This window comes from Hyaena hyaena, unplaced genomic scaffold, assembly GCF_003009895.1.
Source record: "Hyaena hyaena isolate Hyena2069 unplaced genomic scaffold, ASM300989v1 scaffold_476, whole genome shotgun sequence".
Classification (NCBI taxonomy): Eukaryota; Metazoa; Chordata; class Mammalia; order Carnivora; family Hyaenidae; genus Hyaena; species Hyaena hyaena.
The window spans coordinates 237,764-263,627 of record NW_024081111.1 but is presented as its reverse complement, the minus strand read 5'-3'; the positions used below and the strand labels follow the sequence as shown (position 1 = coordinate 263,627).

Below are 25,864 nucleotides of genomic sequence, written 5' to 3'. Positions count from 1 at the left end.
CATAATCAATTGCAGTTTCATAAATTTTATAGATATGATTCTATAAAGAACTGTTATTTCAGATAGAGGTTGAGATGGCTAGATACAAAAGCAAGATGATTGGAAAGAAAAGCAATTTTTAGTGGAGTAGTAGTTAAATCTACATCATTTGGGTCTTTTTCTTTCTTTGATTTTCATTCAATTTAGATAATAAGTTTTTAAATATAAAAATCCCATAATAATTGCATGGCCACACTACTCTCCAGAATATAGCTTATAATTTTTATGGTATGTGTGTGTGGATAGAGGAGAAATAAATCTGTCAGTGATAATAATAATGTAATACTTTCTTTAAAAATATCTGAATGAAGTAACTTTGGAAGAAAGGCATTAAAACTATTCGTCTTATGGGGCACCTGGGTGGCTCAGTTGGTTGAGACTCTGACTCTTGATTTCAGCTCAGGTCATGGTCTTACGGTTGTGAGATCAAACCCTGGAGTTGGGCTCCATGCTAGGTATAGAGCCTGTTTTGGGATTCTCTCTCCTCTGTCTCCGCCCCTCTCCTGCTCATTCTCTCTCTCTCTCTCTTTCTCTCAAAATAAATAAATTTTAGAAAAAAATAAATAATTCTTGGAGAATCTTACTATAAAAAACAGATGACATCATAGCAAATTTTAAAAAGAGAAACTGAAAGCTAAAGTAATTATAGCACTTAAATATAGTGTATTTTAGACACTGTTATTTTGATTGAAAAGGTATTAGAGACCATTGTAAATACTTAGGTTCTCAGTGAGTGGTCTTTGCTGCTCTATGTATGGAAGAGCCTTTTACAGAGACTTGCACTTGCTGCAATTGTGGTTTGCATCTGTTGTCACAAAACCTTGCTTTAGTTTTCATATTTGTTCACAAATAAAAGTGACTCCAGTTGAAATTTAAGGAGAAACCGCCAAAGATCTGATTAGATCCATTAGAAGGGATAGCAGGGTGACTATTTGGCATTTGATTATAGATTCTGGCTTCTGTTGACCTTCCCAACAGGTATATGTTTGATCTAATTTCCTGAAGTATTTGTAGAGATGTGGGAATTTTTATTAAAAATATTCTCACAAAACTTTCCCGACTTGTATTTAAGGGCTCTTATAAGAAGACACTATCATAAAGGCTATTGTTACAGAAAAAGCTTCAAAGGAAAAAAAAAAGTATTTGTTATTTGAATTTAGAGCTTCAAAGCCAGAATTGTTCTTATGAAAGGAAAAATTTTTCTCATTGCTGACCTTACTTTTTAAATAGAGTGAGATGAGATGTGATATTTTTAATGAAAATGGTTAAGGAAACACTATACACATGGTAGAAGAATCTTTTCTGTCTTTTTTTTGGTTGTTGTTGTTAAAACACATACCCACAGCATATAGTCCTGCATGTGGAAAAAATTGAACCAATAGAAATGTATAAAAAATAAAATCAGGGGTGCCTGGTTGGCTTATTCAGTGAAATGTCGAACTCTTTGTTTGGCTTGGTCATGATTTCCGTGGCTTATAAGTTCAAGCCCTATGTTGAGCAATGTGCCGACAGTGTGGAGCCTGTTTGGGATTCTCTCTCTTTTCTTCTCTCCCTGCCCCTCCCCTGCTCCTGCTTGCTCTCTCTCTATCTCAAAATAAGTAAATATACTTAAAAAATAAAATAAAATCATTTACAGTTTCATTTCCTATACACTCATACATATATACACAACCACAAATACACACAACAATGTTTAAATAACAGTGTGATATCAGGCTAAATTTACTCAGTAGCCACATCTTTTTAATTTTAATTTTAAGTCTGATTTATTGAGTTATAATTTACTTAGTAAAATTCATCCTCATTTATACAGTATCCTCAGGTGTACACTATCCATTACCTTTGTGTATATAGTTGTACTATGATTACTAAAGTCAAGATATAGAATATTTCTATAGCTCCCCAAGTTCCCTCATATCCTTTTATAGTCACTTCCCTTCCTCTACCCTCAGCTCATGGCAACCATCCATCTGATTTTTGTTCTGCAGTTTTGGTTTTTCTAGAATGTTATATAAATGCAATTTTTGTGATTGGCTTTCTCTTAGCATAATGCTTTTGAAATTAATCTTGTTATATGTATCAACAGTTGTTTTCATTTTATTGCTGAGCTGTATTTCATTCCATAGAATATGCCACAATTTGTTTATTCACCAGTAGATGGATATTTTTGTTATCCAGTTTTGGGCCATTATGAATACAACTGCTATAAATATTCACATACAGGTCTTTGTGCAGATTTATGTTTTCGCTTCTTTTGGGTAAATAACAGAGTGGGTTGCTGGGTCATATGGTGTGTGTTTAAATTTTTAAAGAACTACTAAATTGTTTTTCCAAAACAGCTGTACACTTTTGCATTTCCATTAGTAATTTTGAGAGTTCTAGTTGCTCCATGTCTTTAAAAGACTTGGAATTGTCACTTTTAAATTGTAGCCATTTTCCTAGACATGTAGTGTGATATCTATTGTGGTATCCATTTGTGTTTCTCTAATAATTAATGGTATTGAGGATTTTTTTCATGTGCTTATTTGCTATTTATGAATCTTTAGTGAAATGTCTGTTCAAATCTTTTGCCTCTGTTTTATACTGCATTCTTTGTTTTACTGAGCTGTGAATTCTTTATATATTTTTGATATTAGTCCTTAACAGACAGATTTTTCTTTTTTTTTTCAGTTATTACACTTTTATTTTTTTTATTTTTTTACAAATAGTTTATTGTCAAATTAGTTTCCACATAACACTCAGTGCTCATCCCCAAAGTGCCCTCCTCCATGCCCATCCCTCCTCCCCCCCACATCCATCAGTCCTCAGTTTTTGTCAGCATTCAAGAGTCTCTCATGGTTTGCCTCTCTCCCTTTCCCCCACCACTTCCGCCCTTCTTCTCCCCCTTGTTCCTCCGTCAAGTTCCTCCTATACGTGCAAACATATGATATTTGTCCTTCTCTGCCTGACTTATTTCGCTCAGCATAACACCCTCAAGGTCCATCCACGTTGCTACACATGGCCAGATTTCATTCTTTCTCATTGCCATGTAGTATTCCATGGTATAGATAAACCACATCTTCTTGATCCATTCTTCTGTTGATGGACACTTAGGCTCTTTCCATGTTTTTGCTATTGTTGAGAGTGCTGCTATGAACTTTGGGGTTCATGTGCTCCTATGCTTCAGCATTTCTGTATCCCTTGGGTAAATTCCTAGCAGTGCAATTGCTGGGTCCTAGGGGAGTTCTATTGTTAGTTTCCTGAGGAACCTCCACACTGTTTTCCAGAGGGGCTGTACCAGTTTACATTCCCACCAACAGTGTAGGAGGGTGCTCGTTTCTCCACATCCTCGCCAGCATCTAGAGTTCTCTGATTTGCTCATTTTAGCCACTCTGACTGGCGTGAGGTGGTATCTCAGTGTGGTTTTGATTTGTATTTCCCTGATGAGGAGGGATGCTGAGCATCGTTTCATGTGAACAGATTTTTCAAATATTTTCTTCCAGTTTGTAATCTTTTTTAAAAGAACTTTTAAAATTTTTTCCCAATTTTACTGACATATAATTGACATATAACATTGTATTCATTTTAAGGGTATGGTATAATGATTTGATATATGTATGCATATATTGCAAAACAATTACCACAGTCAGTTTATTTATCATTCATCACCTTACAAAGTTACAAATTTGTTTTATCCCTTGTGATGAGAACTTTTAAGATCTACTCTGTTAGAAACTTTCGAATATACAATCTAGCATTGGTAACTATAGTTGCCATGTTAAGGATTTTTGCGTCTATATTCATCAGGGATATTGGTCTGTAATTTTCTTTTCTTCTAGTGTCTTTGTCTGGTTTTGGTAACAGCATAATGCTGGTCTTGTACAAGGAAATTGTTCCCTCCTATTCCATTTTTTGAAAGAATTTGAGAAGGATTATCTTAATTCCTTAAAAATATTTGATAAGGGGTTACCTGGGTGGCTCAGTCAATTAAGAATCCAACTTTGGATTTTGGCTCGGGTCATGATCCTATGGTGATGAGATTGAGCCCTGCATCGGGCTTCACTCTGGGCATGAGGCCTGCTTGGGATTCTCTCTGTCTCTCTCCCTCTGCTCCTCCTTGTCTCTCAAAAAAAAAAAAAAATTGTAGAAATCATCAGTGAAGCCATCAGTCCTGGGATTTTGTTTGTTGGGAGGTTTTTGATTACTGATTCAATCTCCTTACTAGTAATTACTAGTAAAATACTCATAATAAATACCAGTAACTGGTAATTTAACTGGTAATTTAAGTAGCTATTGGTCTATTGAGAATTTCTATTTCATGATTCAGTATTGGTAGGTTGTATGTTTCTAGGAATTTCTCTATGTCTTCTAGGTTGTCCAGTTTGTTGGTGTACAATTGTTTACAGTAGTCTCTTATGATCTTTTGTATTTCCATATTTTCAGTTGTAACATCTACTCTTTCATTTCTGGTTTTGTTTATTTGAGTCCTCTTCCTTTTTTCTTGATGAGTCTACCTAAAGGTGTGTCTATTTTATTTTAAAAAAAACCTCTTATTTTCATTCATTCACCTTTTCTATTGTAATTTTAGTCTTTATTTCATTTATTTCCACTCTGATCTTTGTTATTTCATTCCTTTTACTAACTTTCGACTTAATTCTTTTTCTAGTTCCTTGTGGTATAAAGTTAGGTTCTTTATTTGAGATCTTTTCTCCCCCCTCTTAATATAGGCATTTATCACTTTGAGCTTCTCTTTTAGATCTGCTTTTACTGCATTCCTTTAAGTTTTGGTGTGTTGTATTTCCATTTTCATTTGTCTCAAGGTATTTTTAAAGTTTCTTTGATAGTTTGTTGACTGATTGGTGGTTCATTAGCAGTTGGTTAAACTTCCAATATTTGTGATTTTCCCAATTTCCATCTGGTAGTTGATTTCTAGTTTTATACCATTGTTGGTGGAAAGGCTGCTTAATATATATATATATTTAAATGTTTTTTATTTATTTCTAGGAGAGAGAGAGAGACAGCGTGAGCAGGGGAGGATCAGAGAGAGAGGGAGTGACAGACTCTGAAACAGGCTCCAGGCTCCGCGCTGGCAGTCAGCACAGAGCCCGAGCGGGGCTCGAACCCACGAACCGCGAGATCATGACCCAAGCGAAAGTCGGACGCACGTATAGGAGGATTAGGAGGAACTTGACGGAGGAACAAGGGGGAGAAGAAGGGAGAGAGGCAAACCATGAAGGCAACTGTTTTTGAACTGTGCTTGTCAATATAATAGTCTTTATTGCTTATAAACTTTCTATGTTGAAAAGTCTTCCTGAAATTTAATAAATATTTTCCCACGGTTATTCAGTATAGATTTCCTTAAGTTTAAAATGATTTTCTCTGGGTACCTGGGTGATTCATTCTGTTGAACATCTGACTCTTGATTGCAGCTCAGGTCATGATCCCAGGGTCATGAGATGGACCCCTTTGTTGGGGTCTGCACTGAGTGTGGAAGGAGGCCTGCTTGAGATTCTCTCTCTCTCTCTCTCTCTCTTTCTCTGTGTGTGTCTCCCTGTGCCTCTCTCCCCCACTCGCACACTCTCTCTCTTTCTTAAAAAAAAATTATTTTCTCATTAGACACAACCAAATTTGATTCTATAATTACAGCTCTTCTTGTGGAATAGTGGATAAGAGGAACATTTTATAGTTTATTTTATTAATAATTATTGATATTTCTAAGCTTTTGAGATCCATTTTTTATTTTTATGAATTTTAGATTAAATTTGTAGTAGTACATTGCAATCCAAAATCCAATCTAAACATAGTCATTGTTTTATTATAGCTTTATCTGTATTATTTGTAACATATTCCTATGACAGTTATCAAAGACTAAGGTGACATGATAAATTTCTTCTTGCTTTGTTGCTGAGTCAAAAGCTGGTTTAAGTCTCATTTTTTTGATTATCTGGAAATCTGAAATACATAAATCACAAAATTTAATTTTATATAGAGGCAGAAAGTAAAAGACATTTGCTTAAAAGATATTTTGTTTTCTGTAATTTTCTGACATAGCTTAAAAGATGAAAAACACTTAATCTTATGTAATATTTAAAAGCAAATCTGTGATTTTTTTAGACAGTGTTTCAGTATTACCAAGTACTAGACAAAATTATTCTTCTTATGTTTAGAGAATCAGTTTATACTTAATATTTTGCCTAATGTATATGCAATAGAAACTTTTTACTTGGTTTATCTTATCCATTGAGTTCTTCTTCCAAATTCTCTGGGATTGGCTTCAAACTTCCCATTGTGGATTCTCTAGATCCTCCTACAGGAAAAGAGATGTATAAATTTAATGGTTTACCACAAATACAATTTACAGTTATATAGAGCTTGAACCTGGGAATCCTTTTTCAGAAATACCTACCCTGATCACTTGTATGATCAAAGAGTATGTATTACTTGTGTCACCAGGGCAGATTATATTCACCAAAGATGGCCACAATATCTCCCACTTTACATGTTTCTCAACAGTATGACCTTGCCACTACCCCATAAGAGGTAGAATCTAATTCACCCTCTCATGAAATTGGGCTAGGCTTAGGATCCTTTTGTAATCATTAGAATTAGAGAATGATTAGAGACAGTGGCTACATGATTTCTGAGGTCATAAGAGGTAGAATCTAATTCACCTTCTCATGAAATTGGGCTAGGCTTAGGATCCTTTTGTAATCATTAGAATTAGAGAATCATTAGAGACAGTGACTACATGATTTCTGAGGTCAAAAAAGGTTGTGCAGCTTCCTCCTGGTTTGCTTAGGGTGCTTGGTTTGGAGGAAGCTAGTCACTATCTAATAAGTCCTACGATCTTGCCATCCTGGAGAGGCCACATAGAAGATGCTTCAGTTGACCGTTCCAGCTGAGTCCAAACTTCCAGCCATCCCTCTAAGGCTCCAGTCTGTGAGGGAAGCTGTCTTGGCTCCTTCAAACTAGCCCATCTGTCAGCTGAGCACCACCGTTGAGTGACCTCAACTCATGTCTAGCCAAACCATGTTTGAACTCCTAACCCACAGAATTCTTTGATATATGAAATGGCCACTGGAAGAGCCACCTTCTGGGGGATAAAATGATTTGTTAGAACAATACTCAGAAGGAAAATCAATTGAGAGAGCAATATACAGTATCCAAATAATTAAATCAGGTATGGGAAGTGTATACATATTAATAGGCATGTTAATTTTTTATTTAACTTTCATATTTGCCCTTTGACTTTTGAGTTGAATCCACTGGGTCTAATCCAATAATATGTCCTTTAATCTTGCTTATCATAGGCCTCAGTCTCCAGGTGCCCTTTCATTTCCTGTATTCTATTTTCAATAAGGCTCGGTACATTTCTTATTTTGTCCCCATCTCCTACCACAGCTCCTGAAATCTTACCTCATTCCATTTTCTGAAATTCCCTTTAATTTCTTGCTCTAACAGAAACATGATTGCCCTCAAAGGACACTGACAGTCCAGCAGCCTTTTTTGTTTTTCTTTTTTTTTTTTTTTTTTTAATTTTAAAAAAAAATTTTTTTTTTTTTTTATTTCTAGGAGAGAGAGAGAGACAGCATGAACAGGGGAGGGGCAGAGAGAGAGGGAGTCACAGACTGAAACAGGCTCCAGGCTCTGAGCTGGCAGTCAGCACAGAGCCCGACGCAGGGCTCGAACCCACGAACCGTGAGATCAAGACCCGAGCGAAAGTCGGACGCTTAACCGACTAAGCCACCCGGGCGCCCCTTGTTTTTCTTTTTGTCAGCGTGGCTACCATTGGACCTGGAGTTCGATAGATGTCATTCTTCTACCTTATTGTTCTCTTTCAGGACACTCACCTTCCTTCCCTTCCTAAAACTCAGTCATCTGCTTATACAACTAACTATTGTTGTGATCCTCCCACAACTGGGATTATTTTTAGTTGATTTGATCAGTGGTTTATTGTTACATTGATACCACTTTCTTAATTTAGCAATTTAAATGTACATGTAGAAGATTCTTTACCTTGTTCCTCCATTCCTTGAGCTCTGTCCTTTTAGACCTCATCCCACACCCTACGGCAGTCATTGATTCCCGTGGACATACTCAGACCTTGCAGTAACTTTGAGCCCCTACAAATTTAGAAGCCAGTATTCAACTACTTGACTTCCAGCTTTATCCTTCTAGATCACTCCTTCTAGTACTGCAACACCAGCAATTCTTCTACTTCCCTGGGACCTCCAATGTTGCCACATTTTCATTGTTCATTTCCATTTTGACACCTTCTTTCCCTTCTTTATTTAACTTAAACTCTATGGTCATTCTCCCCCTTGCTTATAGCCTGACCTCATTACCCTTTTCCCACTCTGTCATACTCACTTGACAAAACTATAACCCTAGATAAACCCAACTGTCTTCCCATTCCTCTCTTGTACTATCTACCTCAGTGCAGCTGGAAAAAAATGTATAACCAGGCCCCACTTTAAATTCATAGCCACAGAAATTAAGTGGACTTTTAATGCTTTCAGGCCATCCTATTAAACATTCTTGGTCCATATTCATACTTCTACTCTCCTAGATGACTGTTTAGCTCTTTTTTCTATTTTCTCAAACCTCTAACACTGCACATGGAACATTGTTTTCAGTTGATGATTTTATTTTCTGGTTTCATGGAGGAAATAAAAAAAGCATAGAAAAAAATGTCCACAAGCTCTGTGTTAACAGTTCCTTACCTACCTGTTTTTGTTCTACATGCTCTATCTTACCTACTATGCTCCCATCAAAGGCTATAACCCCTCTCCATCTTCACTAGACCTCATCAGTTCTTGCCCACATCAGACATGGCTACAGTAATTCCTTCTGCTTCTCACTTATCAGGGTTTTGTGTTTGGTTGGTTGCTTGGATTTTTTGGGCTATAAGATCTTCTTCATGAGCAAATACATAATTAGCTGAAGCCACATGACTAAATTCTCACCAGCGAATATAAACAAAGTGAGACATACTGCTTCTGGGTCTGAGTGTTAGACAGTGAGCATTTATCCCTCCTTAAAATTTTCCTTTTCCACCAGTTTGGACATAGAGCCATCACCCTATGATTCAGTTTCTAACATGTAGATGTGACAATACCCTAAGCCAGTGGATCTCAGCTGGCAGTGATTTTTGCCCCACAGGTGGCTTTTGAAAATGTCTGGGCACATTTTTGGTCATTACAACTTGTAGGTGGAAGTGCTACTGGCATTCAGTAGATAGAGGCCAGGGATGCTTCTAAATATCCTACAATGACCATGACAGCCATACTCCAGCCCCCTAAGCAACAAAAAAATCATCCAGCTCAAAATTTCAATAATGCAAGATTGAGAAACCCTGCCTTAGGTGATGGTGAAGCAATAAAATGGAAGATCATGGTCTCCTAACTGCCTGTGGAGTTACCTTGTAAATGTAGACTGCTCACTTCAAGATTAAGGAGGAAACAAATTTGTATATTGGGGACTCTTTGTAATAGGAGCTTAGCCTTTACCTCAACTAATATGTTTTTATCATTCTTTTAGGTAAGGGACTACGTTGGGCTTCTCAGTTTAATATTTTTCATTGCATCACATTATATAGAACATCTTAACCTCTTAATGCCTATTTTATACATCTAATGTCTTAAACTCAGCATTCCCTTTGGTTTGGCAGGATGTAACATCTCTTAAGCTGGGGGAATCTTCCCTGGACTTTTCAAGTTTAAAATTATGCCTGATTTGTCTCAAATAATTATTTAGCATTCATTCCCCAGATGTGGAAGAAAGATGACTTGTAGTGGGAATATTTCTCAAGTAAATTCTCTGAGAAGAATAGTTATATCTGTAGCTATTCTTTTACTCCACTTAGGCCACAGTTGCAAGTTTATATAAAAGACATTCACACTCTTTCTGAGCTAGGAATCCTTAGCAATGATTAATTTATATAGGGGAAGACCTGAACTCTTCAGATTCTGAGACTTCTATTCATTTGCAATAAGGTGAACACCACAGGATTGTTTGTTCTTGGTTACACTGTTGCAAAAACACTCATTTTGATTCCTAACCTAGGTTTTGTGCTGTGGGTTTGACTTGGAATGTGATTTGTGGTGTTTGTTCTGTAAGCCTTAAAAGGAAGCTGGAAAAGAAGGACCAATACCACTCCCACAAGGAGACCAGAACCAATACAAAGTTGAGAGTATGATATTTGCTTACACTGTCTGCCATTTCAGTAGAAACAGACACTTTTCTGTTGCTAATAGTAAACTCTCAAATGGTAGATTCCCTAAAGTAAGCAACAAAATGATCTTACTTATACCTCCACTTAGCCTACACTACACCAAAGAGCAACAGAATAAGTCAGCAAATGCTGAATTGCAATCAACCTATCATCACATCCTTTAACTTGAAATCAATGGTCTGCAATTTTCACAAAATACAGTACTATATGTAAATGAGATTTAAAAAATGTTATTGGTAGAGGAGTGTGAATTAAAATGGAGGAGACACTGGTGGATTTGTGAATGAGAAGGTAAATGAGTTTTTATAATTTTGGCATGGAAAGCATTTTTAGTGGCCTTATTCTAGAAAAGGGTAAAAAATAACTCGTACATAAAGGTTGTGTCTGGGTTTATAGACTAGACCCCTGGTAATGGATTCAACCTTTCCACAACAAATCAAAAGTATTGTTGTATGCTCACATGAATATACAGTAGTCATTACCTTAAATTTAAAACGCACTATAAGCGGCAAGCACATAGAGCAGGATATGAAGGCTGTATTGTATCAGTGTGGTCTGCAGAGAATTTCTTCATGTGGTGTTTGCCTTGTTGAAATATATGTTGCAGTTCAAAGCTAAAGGGATTACTTCTGAATAGTCATCACGGAGGTTGATTACGTTCGTATATCATATTTAGCTGGACCCTGCAGGCTATTATTCCATTAGCTATGCTGGCCCTGCTATTGTCAAAAAGTTGATCACCTAATGTTAAGAGATTGTGCTTTCTGTTGACCTTATCAAAATGACTCAAAAGGTTTTGTTAAAAATAAAACTCAGATTGAGTTTTATGAAAGTGATTACAAGAATAAATACTACGTATAAAAATGTCCGTATCTTATGGGTGATATTCACATTACACCATTTTTAATGATAAAATTATATTTTGCTCTCGTATGCCAGCACATTTTACCTAAAGTCATAGGTTTAATTTTAGTAGAATAGTACTTCTTTCTTGCTGATAGTAGAGAGTGTCAGAAACTGGTTTCTGAAAGGGGAACAAAATGTCTCCTTCCTTCCATGTATTCAAATCATATAAAATTAACACCATGGAAGTAAGTGCAGCACAGCAATATTAATATTATAGTAATTTACAATGTAAACTAAGTACAACATGGTTTCACAAGGCAACTGTACTGAGAAGTGTTTTGTTCAGAGGAAATACGTATATAGATGAAAAATTTGTCATTTACACAATAATGATAATGAGAAAATTCTTCAAATAATATTTTAGCTATTTATTCTTTAAACAGTGGTTGTGTAGTTTCATTTGTTTAGTCACAATAGCTGAAAAAATTTAAAGAAATGAGCTAAATATATATCCATATAAACCCTGAATCCCATTAACAATATGAGGCATATTTTGATAAGCTTGACTTCACCTATGTTATTATGAATTAGCTACAGATTAGTAAGCAAATGAAAGTGTTTTCTTGACAAAAATTTTGACAGGCGTGGCTTTATTATTTAAAATAATCTATACAAAATTTACATTAGAACCACATTACCAAAGCTATCTTTGCAGAACAAAGATGATTTTGAAGCTATCTCAATGAACAGCTAGTTTTTGAATTACGTTCCTAGAAGCATTGAGGGATTGGCACAGAGTCATGTATCTTTTTCGGCATTGTCCTCCTTGTAACTGATGGCGTGTAAAATGGCTGGTCAGGGATATAGCCTGTGGTCCTGGAGCATAGTCAGACACTAATTTCAGCCTCATTAACATTGTTCTCTAATCAAGTGAACTTTTCAGCAAGTGGAAGTTTCCTAATATTTCTTGTACTTGCTTGTCTTTAGACAAGCCAGTTGATACAATAGAGAAGGAGAGGGTATCTGTTAAGAGGAAACAGATGGCACACTCAACTGGGATTTGGAAGAGACTTTAACGAAGGGACCACTGGGAGATGAGGGCAGGGTTAAGGAACTGACAAGGGATGCTGAGGCACCCAGTGCCTCATAACAGAGGGATGCCATGCCCTTATCCTCCCTGGGACTGAAAGGTAAAGTGGAATAAGATGCTGCTATTGCACCCTGAGTGAGAAATGGAGATTTAGAAAAGGGGTCTTCCAATAGAAGCTAGAAGCAGCAGTTGTAAAGAGTCACAGCTGTCAGAACTGAGCTGAAGTCTGGGACAGAGGAACAATTCCCTGACCTCTCCACCTTCCTAACCTCTGATCTCCTGCTCGTGATGTCCTTTGGATGAATCCAAACCAGGAAGCCAGAAGGCAAGTGAACTTGTGAGATGCAGTCTGAAGTCAGTCTTCCAGGACACAGAACAGATAAAGTGGGAGAATGAATCTTGCGGTGTGTGCATGCATGTGGCAAATAGCATCGAATCACAAGGACAAATGTCCTCAATGTAGTCATGTGAAGCATAACTGAAGTGTAAGCATATTGATGTTAGCATATGACTTGGTGCTTTTTTCCTTCCCTTTCCTTTACACTTTCTGTCCTCCTGGCTTTTTGGTAATATTGGCTTGTCATTCATGGCACTTCTCATCTTATAGTTGTGGAAAAAATTCTACGAACCAAAGCTTGAGATTACAGAGCTACTCACTCTACCAAAAAACATGTGAGTTTTCTTGGTAATACTTTCCTATTTTTTATTAGCAAACAAAAAGATAATCTGTTCTGTGTTTTGAAGTAGAAATCACAATGTGGTTTTTCTATACCAGGTGAGGAAAACAGTCAAGGCATAAACTTTGAAGGCAGGAGGCTTCTTGCAAGTTTGGGCATATTCTCTTAAGTGTCAAAAACTGAGATGTGTTGTTTCATATTGCAGGTTGTGGTATATAGCAATTCCTTTTCCAAAGGCTTTTGTTAATATTTGAAGCTCATTAAAATTCATACAAGGATCAAGTTTATATTCTAACTCAAAATTATAGGTTCTTTTCTCCGAACATTGTTATCTTAAATCAATGGAATGGAGCTAGACTTAGATGAAGCACCATGTTGACACAGACTTATACTGAATTTCTGCTTCTGGATATCTAAACTTTTAATGAGAGTATCTGATTCAGGTGTATCAGCCTGTAGAGACACTAAATACTTTTCTAAAATATTTATTTCTGAAAGAAATGGAGAGAGCATGCACACATGAAGGGAGGAAGAGGCAGAGAGAAAGGAGACAGGATCTGAAGCAGGCTCTGTGCTGACAGCAGAGAGCCCAATGGGGCGCTTGAACTCACAAACTGCAGGATCATGATCTGAGCCGAAGTTGGATGCTTAACTGGTGAGCCACTCAGGCGCTCCTAAATATTTTCTTAAGATAAATACAGTGTTGATGTCTTCATACAGTTCTTTTTATTTCTCCTATTGATACTATAAAACAAATCTAGCAATTATTTTCTTATGGAGTAACAGAAATCAGAGTTCCTTCTTTCCCCACCAATAATATGAAGCCACGATTTTGAAGATATGAGACATCAGACAACAAAACCCAGTGATACCTGAGATACAGGAAACTATATGACCCCTGCACCTACTGTCTTGAGTAAGTTTCCATGCCATAGCTTAGAGAGGGGGACTCAGGAGGAGCCCAGTGGACTCCCTTTGTTGAGGAGATGGAGCTGAGAGAGTCTGGGGAGACCAAGGCCACAAGAGTTAGCAGCTAGAATGCTGTAGAGGGGAAAGCTGCATACCATGATAATTCTGGAGATTTATACAGGCTTATAGTATCTGGCACTTATTTATTTATTTATCATCTAATTGGCTTTATTAAATGATTCATGAATGGGCGGCATCCCATCTAGCAAGTAGAGGGGAGGGAGGAGTTATACAAAATGGAAGGGTTTTAATAGGAGAGTGGGGCAAGAAAGTTATAAGCAAAGGAAAAGAAAGGATTGTTCCAGGCCAACTCAGTTTCCCTGAAGGGTAAGAGCAAGGAGTCTCATCAGGCAGATTAACTCAACTTTCTTTTGTCAGGCAGAAAGGACCCATGTAATAAATTACCTCATTGATACTGATCAGAAAATTCCTTATCAACAGGTTATAATTTATATTTGTGGAGGAGGTTGAAACTGCCTGGGTTTAGTAACTTGGCCGGGCTCAAGTCATACTATTTTGGGTCTTTTTTTTTTTTTTTTTTAACAATTCCCTTCTTTTAATCAGACTTTCAGTTTACCTGAATGAGATGTTGATCAAGGCACACAATGTCTTGCATTTAATAAGAAATTACGGAACATGCGAAAAAAAAAAGCATAATGAGAAGAATCAGCCAATTAGAACTGACCTAAAACTGACACTGTTGTTAGGATTTGGAACAAAGACATCACTGTATTTCGTTTTATTTTATTTTAATTTATTTTTTATTTTACTTTTGAGTGAGAGAGAGACAGAGCATGAGCCAGGAAGAGGCAGAAAGAGAGACAGAATCTGAAGCAGGCTCCAGGCTCTGAGCTTTCAGCAGAGAGCCTCAGCGGGGGCTCAAACCCATGAACCATGAGATCATGACCTGAGCTGAATTCGGTGCTCAGCTGACTGAGCCACCCAGGTGCTCCAGACATACTGTATTTTAGACATTAAAAACGTTAAGTGGGTACATGGATGGTATAATAAAAATCAGTGAAACTGAAGACAGAGTAGTGGAAACTACCCAAACAAAACAAAAGAAGGCAAAGAATTAAAAAGATAATAAGAATATCATGGAGTTGCAGGAGGTAGCCTATTATAAATGTTACTGAGGTTCTGGAAGGAGATGGGTAAAGAACTGAAAAGTACTTTATGAAATTATAGCTGAAATGCTTTCTAAACTTGATGAACGCCACAAACCCATAGATCTAAGTAGTTCAACAAACATAAGCTCAAGAAACTTAGAGTACGACAAGAAAAATAACCTGTGAAGCCCAGAATTCCATACCCAGTAAAAATATATTTCAACAATGAAGACAAAATGAAGACTTTTTTTTTTTAAATATTTTTTATTTATTTCTAGGAGAGAGAGAGAGACAGCGTGAGCAGGGGAGGGTCAGAGAGAGAGGTAAATACAGACTCTGAAATTGGCTCCAGGCTCTTAGCTGGCAGTCAGCACAGAGGCCAAGGCGGGGCTCGAACCCACGAACCGCGAGATCATGACCTAAGCGAAAGTCGGACGCTTAACCGACTAAGCCACCCAGGCGCCCGGACAAAATGAAGACTTTTAACACAGACAAGAGCCTGAAGAAATTCATCAGGAGCAGATTGTACTATAGGAAATGATAAAATCCTTAGGCAGAAGGAAAATGACACCAGGTGGAAATTTGAATCCATGCTAAGGAAGGAAGAGTGTTAGATATGGCAAGTAAATGGGTAAATATGAAAGATTGTTTAAAATTATTAAATTTATTCAAATATTTGGCTGAATAAAAATAATAACAATATGGTGTGGGATTTATAATATATGTAAAATATATGTAAAAGTGTAATATATGTAAAAGTATAATGTATGACAACAAAAGTGCAAAGTCTGAGTAGGGGAGGAAGAAACAAAGGTATTTTATTATAAAGTCCTTATACTATGTGTTAAATTGTCTACTGTCACCTGAAAGTAGACTCTGATAAATTAAAGATGTGGGCTGGTCATTACTAACTTTTTTCCTGGTTGTGGATTTTTATTTTTATTTTTTTAATTTTTTAAAAAATTTATTTCTAGGAGAGAGAGAGAGAGAGAGAGAGACAGCGTAAGCAGGGAGGGTCAGAGAGAGAGGGAGACACAGACTGCGAAATAGGCTCCAGGCTCCGAGCTGGCAGTCAGCGCAGAGCCGGACGCGGGGCTCGAACCCACGAACCGCGAGATCATGACCTAAGCGAAAGTCGGACGCTTAACCGACTAAGCCACCCAGGCGCCCCGGTTGTGGATTTTTAAAATTGTTCTAATATATATATATATATATATAATATAAAATTTATCATATTAACCATTTTCAGATATGCAAATCAGTAGCACTCAAGGCATTCCTAATACTGTGAAACCATTACCACTATCTATTTTGATAACGTTTCAACATCCCTGACAGGAATTCAGTATCTATTGAACAATTCCCCATTCTTCCCACCCTGCTGTTCTTGGTAACCTCTGTTCTACTGTCTATAACTTTGTCTATTCTAAGTACCTCAGATAAGTGAATCATACAATATTAGTTCTTTTTTGGTCTGGCTTATTTTACTTAGCATAATGTTTTCAAGATTCATTCATGTTGTAGTCTGTATCAGAGTCTCATTCTTTTTTTAAGGCTGAATAATATTTCATTACATGTGTACACCATATTCGGTTTGTTCTTCTGTTGATGGACGTTGAGTTGTTTACAGCTTTTTGGCTATTGTCCATAATGCTGTTATGAACATTGGTGTACAAGTATATGTTTAAGTCCTTGCTTTTAATTTATTTGGGTATGTACCTAGAAGTAGAATTGCTGGATCATATGGTAATTGTGTGTTTAACTTTTTGGGGAACTACCAAACTGCTTTCACAACATCTGCTGTATTTTTACATTCCCACAAGCAATGCATAAGTGTTCTAATATATTCAGATCCTTGCCAACACTTGTTATTTTCTATGATTTTGATAATAGTCATCCTAATGGGTGTGAAGTGATAACTCATTTTGGGTTTTGATTTGCATTTCTCTCATAACTTGTGATGTGGTCATTTGCAGATCTTCTTTGATGAAAAGTCTATTCAAGGCCTTTGCCCAATTTTTAAATGGATTGTTTGAGGGTTTTTTTGCTCATTTGTTCTTTATATATTCTAGATATCCAACCCTTATAATCTATATGATTTGCAAATATTTTCTCCCATTCTGTGAGTTTTCTTCACTTTTTTGATAGTGTCCTTTGAGGCACAAAAGTTTAAAATTTTGATAGATTCCAATTTATTGTTTCTTTTTTTTGTCTGTGCTCTTAGTGTCAAATCCAAGAGATTATTGCCAAATCCAATGTTGTAAAGACTACTCCTATATTTTCTTCTAAAAGATTTACAGTTTTAGCTCCTATATTTGGATCTCTAATCTAGGTTGTGTTAATTTGTGTATGTACTGTGAGGTAAAGGTCCACTTTCATTGTTTTTTTTTGTATGTTGATATTTAGTTTTCCCAGCCTGATATGTTGAAAAGACTGTTCTTTCCCTATTGAATAATGTTTTCACTATTACCCCAAATCAATTTACGATATACATATGAGGGTTTATTTTTAATTTGTCAGTTCTATTCCAATAGTTTATGTGTCTGACCTTAGTGCCAGTACCATCGTGTTTTGATTACTGTAGCTTTGTAGTAAGCTTTGAAATAGGCAAGTGTAAATCCTCCAACTTTGTTCTACTTTTTCAAGCTTATTGTGGCTATTCAGGATTCCTTTCAATTGAATATGAACTTGAAGACGGCTTTTTCCATTCCTGAAAAAAAGTCTATTGGAATTTTAATAGGGATTGTATAGAATTTGTAGATCATTCTAGATAATACTATCATGTTAATATTAAGTCTTCCCATCCATGAGCAGGGGATGTGTTTCCATTTATTTATGTCTTTTTAGATTTCTTTCATCAATGTTTTACAGATTTCAGTGTGTAAATGTTTCATTTCCTTAGTTAAATTTGTTCCTGGGTATTTTATTTTTTTGGATGCTATTGTAAGTGGAATTCTTTCTTAATTTCCTTTCATTGCTGGTTTATAGAAATATAACTGTATTTATATGTTGATCTTGGAATCCTGCAACTTTGCCACATTTGTTTTACTAGCTCTAGTAGTTTTTTGGTTTTTTAAAAAATTTCTTGGGATTTTCTATATTAAGAATCATGTCATCCAAGTAGGGGTGGTGTTGCTTTTTCCTTTCCAATTTAGATATCTTTTTCTTGCTTAATTACTCTGGTTAGAACTACCAGTCCCATCCCACTTTTTTACATCATTTTTTTTCATCATTTTTTTTTACATCATTTTGATCAAGTTTCAAACTCATGTGAGAAAAGACCCAAATTGCCTTATAGAGATTACATGCTCATCTCCTAGCCCCTTAGTTTAAGGGGTTTTGTTTACTAAGATGTATATATGGAAAAGGAGTTATTCTATGAGATGAGATTGTGGCACTAGTACCAAAGAAAGAGAGATGGACACTTGGTAGCCAACAAACAAACAACTGTTGGCTCCAAGGCCCTATGTGGTCACAATCAGTTGTGACTAAAACACAGGCCTCTTGATTTATATAGGCTTATATTCTTGTCCAGTGTGCTAGCAGTTCTTTGTTACATTTTAATCACAAATTAATTTACTTAGAATGCTCAGTTCAATAAGTTTGCATTTTCAATGTTACCATTGACACAGTTTAAGTTATTAGTATTATTATTATTGAGGTAAAATTGGTATACAATATTATATTAGCTTCAGATGTACAACATAATAATTTGATATTTGCATACATTACAGATGATCACCACAATAAGTCTAGTTACCATTTGTCACCACATAATTGACCCCCTTTGCCCTTCTTGCCTGCCTCAGCTGCTCTTTCTGATGACCACCTGTCTGTCCTCTGTATCTATGAATTTTGTTTGTTTTTTTGACTCCACATATAAGTTAAATCATACAATATTTATCTTTTTTTTTAAACTTATTTCCCTTAGCATAATACTCTCAAAGTCCATCCATATTGTTGCATTTGGCAAGATTTCCTTTCTTTCTTTCTTTCTTTTTTTTTTTTCTTAACATTTATTTATTTTTCAGAGTGAAAGAGACAGAGCGCAAGTTGGGATGGGGCAGAGAGAGAGAGGGAGACACAGAATCCGAAGCAGACTCTAGCCTCTGAGCTGTCAGCACAGAGCCTGATGTGGGGCTTGAACCCACAAACCATGAGATCATGACCTGAGCTGAAGTCAGATGCTTAACTGACTGAGTCACCCAGGCACCCCAAGATTTATTTGTTTTTAATGACAGAATAGTAGTTCATTGTGTATATGTATATATCACAGCTTCTTTATCCATTCATCTATTGATGGACACTTAGGTTTTTTCCATGTGTTGGCTATTGTAAGTAATGCTGCAATGAGCATAGGGGTGCAGATATCTTTTCGATTTAGTGTTTTCACTTACTTCGATAAAAACTTATAAGTGGAATAACTGGATCATGTTGCAGTTCTATTTTTAATTTTCTGAGGAACCTCCATACTGTTTTCCATAGTGGCTGTACCTATTTATATCTCACCAATAGTGCACAAGGGTTCCCTTTACTCCACATCCTCTCCAACACTTGTTATTTCTTGACTTTTTCATAATAACTCTCCTAACAGGTTTAGATAATATCTCGTTGTAGTTTTGATTTGCATTTCCTTAGTGATTAGTGATGTTGAGCACATTTTCATGTGCCTTTTCATGTGCCATCGCCACCTGTATTTCTTTTTTGGAAAACTGACAACTCAGATTCTCTGCCTGCTTTTTAATCAGATTGTTGTTCTTGTTTATTGAGTTGTATGACTTGTTATATATTTTTAATATTAGTCCCTTGTTGGATATATGATTTGCAAATATCTTCTACCATTCAGAAGGTTGCCTCTATATTTTGTTGATGATTTCCTTTGCTATGGTTTGATGTAGTCCCAATCATTTATTTTTGCTTTTGTTGCCATTGCTTTTGGAGTCATATCCAAAAATGAAAAATACTGCCATTCAAGTCTTTAGCCCATTTTGAGTCAATTTTTTATGGTATAAGATAATCATCCAGTTTTATTCTTTTGCATATGGCTGTCCAGTTTTTTCCCAACAGCATTTTTGAAGACACTATCATTTCCCCATTGTATATCCTTCTCTCCTTTATCATAAATTAATGGACTATGCATACGTAGGTTTATTTGGGGGGGGGCTCTATTCTATTTCATTTATCTATGTGTCTGTTTTTATCCCAATACCATACTGTTATGATTGTTTTATTCTGTAGTGTAGTTTGAAATCAGGAAGTCTGATGCCTCTAGCTTTGTTCTTTCTTAATGTTGTTTTGGCTACTTGGGGTCTTTTGTGGTTCCATACAAATTTTACAATAATTTTTTATAGTTCTGTGAAAAATGTCATAGGGATTATATTGAATTTGTAAATTTTTTGGGTAATATGGACATTTTAACAATATTAATTCTTCCAATCCATGAACACAGAGTATCTTTCAATTTATTTGTGTTTTCTTCAATTTCTTTTACAGTGTTTTATGGTTTAAAGTTACAGATCTTTCATCTTCTTGGTTAATAATGTTCCTAGGTATTTTGATTCCATTGCAAATAGGATTTTTTAAAAGTTTATTTTTCTGATAATTCATTATTAGGGTATAGAAATGTAACTGAAATCTACATGTTGATTTTTGTATCCTGAAAATTTACTGCATTCATTTATAGTTCTAATAGTTTTTGGTGAAGTCTTTAGAGTTTTCAACATACAGAATCATGTTATCTGAAAATAGTGACAGTTTTACTTCTTCCTTTACTAGTTGTATGCCTTTTATTTCTTTCTCTTGCTTACTTGGTATATTTAAGGCTTCTAGTACTACATTTGATACAAATGGAGAGAGGGTGTAACTTTGTCTTGTTGCTGATACAGAAAAGCTGAAACGGTTTTCATTAAATATGGTGCTTGCTTTGGGCTTGTCATATATGGCCTTTATTATGTGAGGTATATTCCCTTTATCCCATTTTGTTGAGTTTTTATCATAAATGATTGCTGAATTTTGTTAATTTTTTGGCATTTCTTGAACTGATCATATAATTTTTATCCTCCTTTTGTTAATGTACTATTTCACAATGATTGATAGACACATGAACTCTTAAATTCCAATTACTCATGGTGTATAATTCTCTTAATATATCATTGAATTTGGTTTGCTAATACTTTGTTGAGGATTTTTGTGTCTATGGTCTTCAGAGATATTGGCTTTTAATTTTTGTTGTAGTGCCCTTGTTTGGTTTTGGTAATGTTGGCTTCATAAAATGAGTTTGGAAGTATTCCTCCTCTTCAATTTTCTGGAAGATTTCGAGAAGGATAGGTATTAAATCTTTGAATGTTTGAAAGAATTCACTAGTGAAGCTGTCTGCTCTTTGACTTTTGTTTATTAGTGTTTTGATTACTGATTTGATATCCTAACTAGCAACTGGTCCATTCAGATTTTCTATTTCTTCATGGTTCATTATTGTTGGTTGTATGTTTTTAGCAATTTATCCATTTCTTCTATGTTGTCCAGTTTGTTGTCATACTATTGTGATAGTTGTCCTTTACAATCTTTTGTATTTCTGTGGTATTAGTTATAACTTCTCCCCCTTTACTTCTGAATTTATTTACTTGAGCTTGTTTTTTCTAGGAGTCTAGCGAAAGGTTTGTCAGTTTTGTTTGTCTTTTCAAAGAAGCACCTTTTAGTTTCATTGATCTTTTATATATTTTTAAAGTTTCTATTTCATTTATTTCTGCTCTGATATTTATTATTTCCTACCTTGTACTAACTTTGGGCCTTGTTATTTTTTTCTAGTTCCCTAAAGTGAAAAGTATAGTTCTTTTTTCCCAGCTGTTTCTGTTTTTTTAGGTAGGCCTGTATTGATACAAACTTCCCTCTTAGAACTGCTTTTGCCAAATCCCATAGAGTTGCTGTATTTCCATTTTTATTTGTCTCAAGGTATTTTTTTGATTTATCTTTTGGTTTCTTTGTTGACCCATTGGTTGTTCAATAGTATGTTGCTTACTCTCCACATATTTGATATTTTTCAGTTTTCATTTGTAACTGATTTCTAGTTTCATGCCACCATGATCAGAAAATGCTTGATATGATTTTAGTTTTCTTAGATTAATGAGACACATATTGAACCTAATATGTGTTCTATCATGAGGAATATTCCATGTATGCCTGTGAAGAATGTGAATTCTGCTGCATTTGGATAGATTTTCTGTATATATCTATTAAGCCCATCTGGTCTAATATGTCACTTAAGGCTTATGTTTCATTATTGATTTTCTGTCTGGTTGATCTATCCACTGATGTAAGTGGCATATTAGAATCCCCTACTATTATTGTATTGTTGTCAGTTTCTTCCCTTAGATCTCTTACTATTTGCTTTATATATTTAGGTACTCCTATGTTGGATGTGTAAATATTTTCAAATGTTATATTTCCTTGTTGGATTGATCCCTTTATCATTACATAACTCCCTTATTTGTCTTTTGTTATAGTCTTTGTTTTAAAGTTTATTCTGTCTGATATAAGTATAGCTACTCCAGCTTTCTTTTCAATTCCATTGGCATGGAAAGTCTTTGTTCATCTTTGTGTGCATCTTCACATCTGGAGTGAGTCTCTTATAGGCAGCATATAGATAGTCTTGTTTTTTATTCATTTAGCCACTCTATATCTTTTGATTGGATAGTTTAGTCCATTTACATTTAAAGTAATTACTGGTAAGTATAAACTGATGACCATTTTGTTAATTTTTTTCTGGGTGATTTTGTAATTCCTCTCTGTTCCTTTTTTCTCTTCCTCTTCCCTGTGATTTGATGAATTTCTTTAGTATTATGTCTAGATTCCTTTCTAGTTATCTTTTGTATATATATATATATTGTAGGTTTTTGCTTTGTGGTTACCATAAAGTTCACATGTAACAGTCTCTCTATAGCATTCTATTTTAAATTAGTAGCAACTTAAATTTGAATGTATTCTAACAATTCAACATTCTTATCCCCTCTGCTTTATCTTTACTTCATATTTTACATCTTTTAATTCTGTGTATCCTTTAGCTAATTATTATAATTATAGTTAATATCACAAATTTGGCTTTTAACTCTCATACTAGCTTTATAAGTGTTTAATTCAGTATCATCACCATATACTTATCATTACCAGTGAGGTTTTTACTTCCATATGCTTTCTTATTATTAGTCAGTATCTTTCCTTTTCAATGTAAGGAAAGTCCTTTAACATTTATTGTAAGGCCTGTTTAGTGGTGATGAAGTCCTTTAGCTTTTTCCTACTTGGAAAACATTTTAGCTCTCCTTCAATTCTGAATAATAGACTTGCTGAGTAGAGTATTCTTGGTTGGAAGTTCTTTCCTTTTAGTACCTTGAAGATATCATGCCATTCATTTCTGCTCTACCGATTTACTGCTTGACTGTCTCGTGGAGGTTCCCTTTGAATGTACGAAGTTGTTTTTATCTTGTTGCTTTTTATAGTTCTCTCATCTTTAGCTTTTGACATTTTAATTATAATGTGACTAGTTATCTTTCTCTCTGTACTTTCTGGACACAGATGTTTGGTTCTTTTTTCCCAGCTAGGGAAGATTTTAGCAATTATTTCTTCAAGTAAGGTTTCTGCCTGTTTCTCCATGTCTCTCTAGGACCCTTATAATCTGAATGCTATTCCAACTGATGTTGTTCCATAGGTTTCTTAAGCTATCTTCACTTTTTAAGATATTTTTTCTTTTTATTACTCTATCGGGTAAGTTTCATTGTCCTGTATCCTAGATCACTGATTTGTTCTTCTCATTCATCTAGTCTGCTGTTGAACCCTTCTTGTGTATTTTTCAGTTCAGCTATTGTATTTTTCACTGTCATGAATTCTGATTGGCACTATCTTGTATTTGCAATCTCTTTGTTGAAGATCTCACTGTATTCACCATTCTTCTCCCAAGTTCAAGAAACATCTTCATGACCATTTATACTATCTGGTATATTATTTATCTCCTTTTCATTAAGGTCTTTTTTTGAGGATTTGTCTTGTCTTAGTTTGGAACATATTCCTCTGTTTCCTCACTTTGCTTGACTCTGTGTTCTTGTTTCTATGTATTTGGTGAAAAAGCTACCTCTCCCAGTTTTGAAGGAGTGTCCTTATGCAAGAGGCAAATCTTATTACTTTGCCCTAGTACTTGGTTGTATCTCAAACCTTTGGGATTCTCCAAATAGCTTAATTTATTTTTAATGGACCTCAGTTGTTGACGATGTTTCATATAAAGTATGAAAATTTATATAGTGGACTATACAGTCTATTTCAGTTATAGACCTTGCTGACCTCCAGACCAGGATATCTGGAGGTGTCCCCGGGCAACAGTTGCAAGAATCAGTGTTTCAGATGAGCATAACAGCTCCCTTCTGAGAGGTATCCGCTAGCTGTGGTGAGGTCAAAGGAGAGCATACAGATGATATCTCCCTGCCTGTGTTGCCTACAAACACCCCTGTAGTTTTTAGATTCTTGGTAAACCTGAAGTCTGCCCCTCAAGTCTGCCCCCAGTACAATTAAGTGGATCTTTTCCATGTGCAGAATGGGGATGTATTTCAGTCTGCTCTGTGCAGTGCCCAAGGGGTGGTATCCTGTCTAGAACTGTCTTTCTGATTTTTACAGTCCTGTGGGGCTCAGAAGTGCAAGTCAAAATTTCCTTGACCAAATTAGGCGAAGTATAATATATATAATAGGAACTGATAGATGGATTTGGATTTTTTTTCTGGTACGTTTATAAAAGATAACAGAGTTTAGAAAATACACAAACTCCATATCCTTCTCATGAACAGGCTACTTTAGAGCAGAGGAGTATATAGGAGACGACATTTTTAATGACTAATCTAGAGATGCAAAAATTAATATTTTGCAAATTTGAATTTTAAAATGCCGATTGTCAAACATAATGTAGATATACAATATCCAGCCCAAATATAGTTAAATGAGTAAATATATACCTTATTATCAGAAAAGTATATCCTAGAAATAAACCTTCCTTGAAAAATAAACCAATTCCTCCACCAAACCATAAATCAAAACCTTATAGATCTCAGATAAAGTAGCCTTCCCCTTTACTTTTTATAAAAGTGAACAGGCCTATTTAAAATGATCATAAAGAAAAATAAAATTCTAAGTTAATATCATTTTCCAGGTGATCTATGTTTGTGGTCTCTGAGTGTGCTCTCCAAACCATTAGCATTACCTGGAGTTACTTAGAAATGCAGAATCCCATGGCCCATGCTCAGTAAAAGTAGTGGTGGCTGCTTTCCTAGGTTCAGTAGCAATATTCAGATCATAAGTAAAAAGTAAATTTGTTTCCATGGATTGAGAATGCATTTTTCATTAGGTAATGGAATAAGGACATTTTAAAACCTCTAAACCACTCCATGCTTCAGATTTTATTATCCATGTTGTTCAGATAAAGAAACCAAAGATTGAAGAAGATTGCTCAATATCCCACGACTGATAACTGAATGAGTGGAGATTCATACTTAGGTCATTTTGGGTCCTAAGCCCATACTTATAACTTCTGCACTCACTCTCTCTTTGGCGTATTCAGAAGGAAGTTATAACACAAAGCTTCTTATGCATCTGTTTTGTGTTAGGCCTGCAAAGGTGGGATTTACTTGACTTTGTGGAGAACTGTTCTTATTTCTTAATAGTTGTTCGTCTATTTCATTTCTTGACTTTTATAGACTATTTCTAATTCTGCAGTTAAAAAAAATTGCTGTATGCCCCAGGGATTTCCCCGAGGACCCCAACCTGACACCTAGGCCAGGACGACGGAGCTTGGACTAGTGAGAAACCTAATCCAGGGTTTCCATCACACGAGTTGTAGCTTTTTTTCATTATACTTTGATTTGACCCCTAATGGATTCAGCTTTATAAAGTC

At 35.5% G+C, this 25,864-nt stretch overlaps 1 protein-coding gene across 3 annotated transcripts in view; it reads right to left on the bottom strand.

Moving 5' to 3' along the window:
• Positions 1 to 5,813: 5,813 nt before the first annotated feature.
• The window catches only part of TTC29 (tetratricopeptide repeat domain 29), a 240,545-nt gene continuing 220,494 nt past the window's right edge, over positions 5,814 to 25,864 (bottom strand). For all 3 annotated transcript variants that reach the window (XM_039254293.1, XM_039254292.1, XM_039254294.1), the window contains 2 exons: positions 6,256 to 6,325; positions 5,814 to 5,970 (listed from right to left, as the gene is read on the bottom strand). In XM_039254293.1, coding sequence (XP_039110224.1) covers positions 5,940 to 5,970; positions 6,256 to 6,325 — 101 coding nt within the window. In that variant the 3' untranslated portion in view covers positions 5,814 to 5,939. The remainder of the gene's footprint in view (positions 5,971 to 6,255; positions 6,326 to 25,864) is intronic.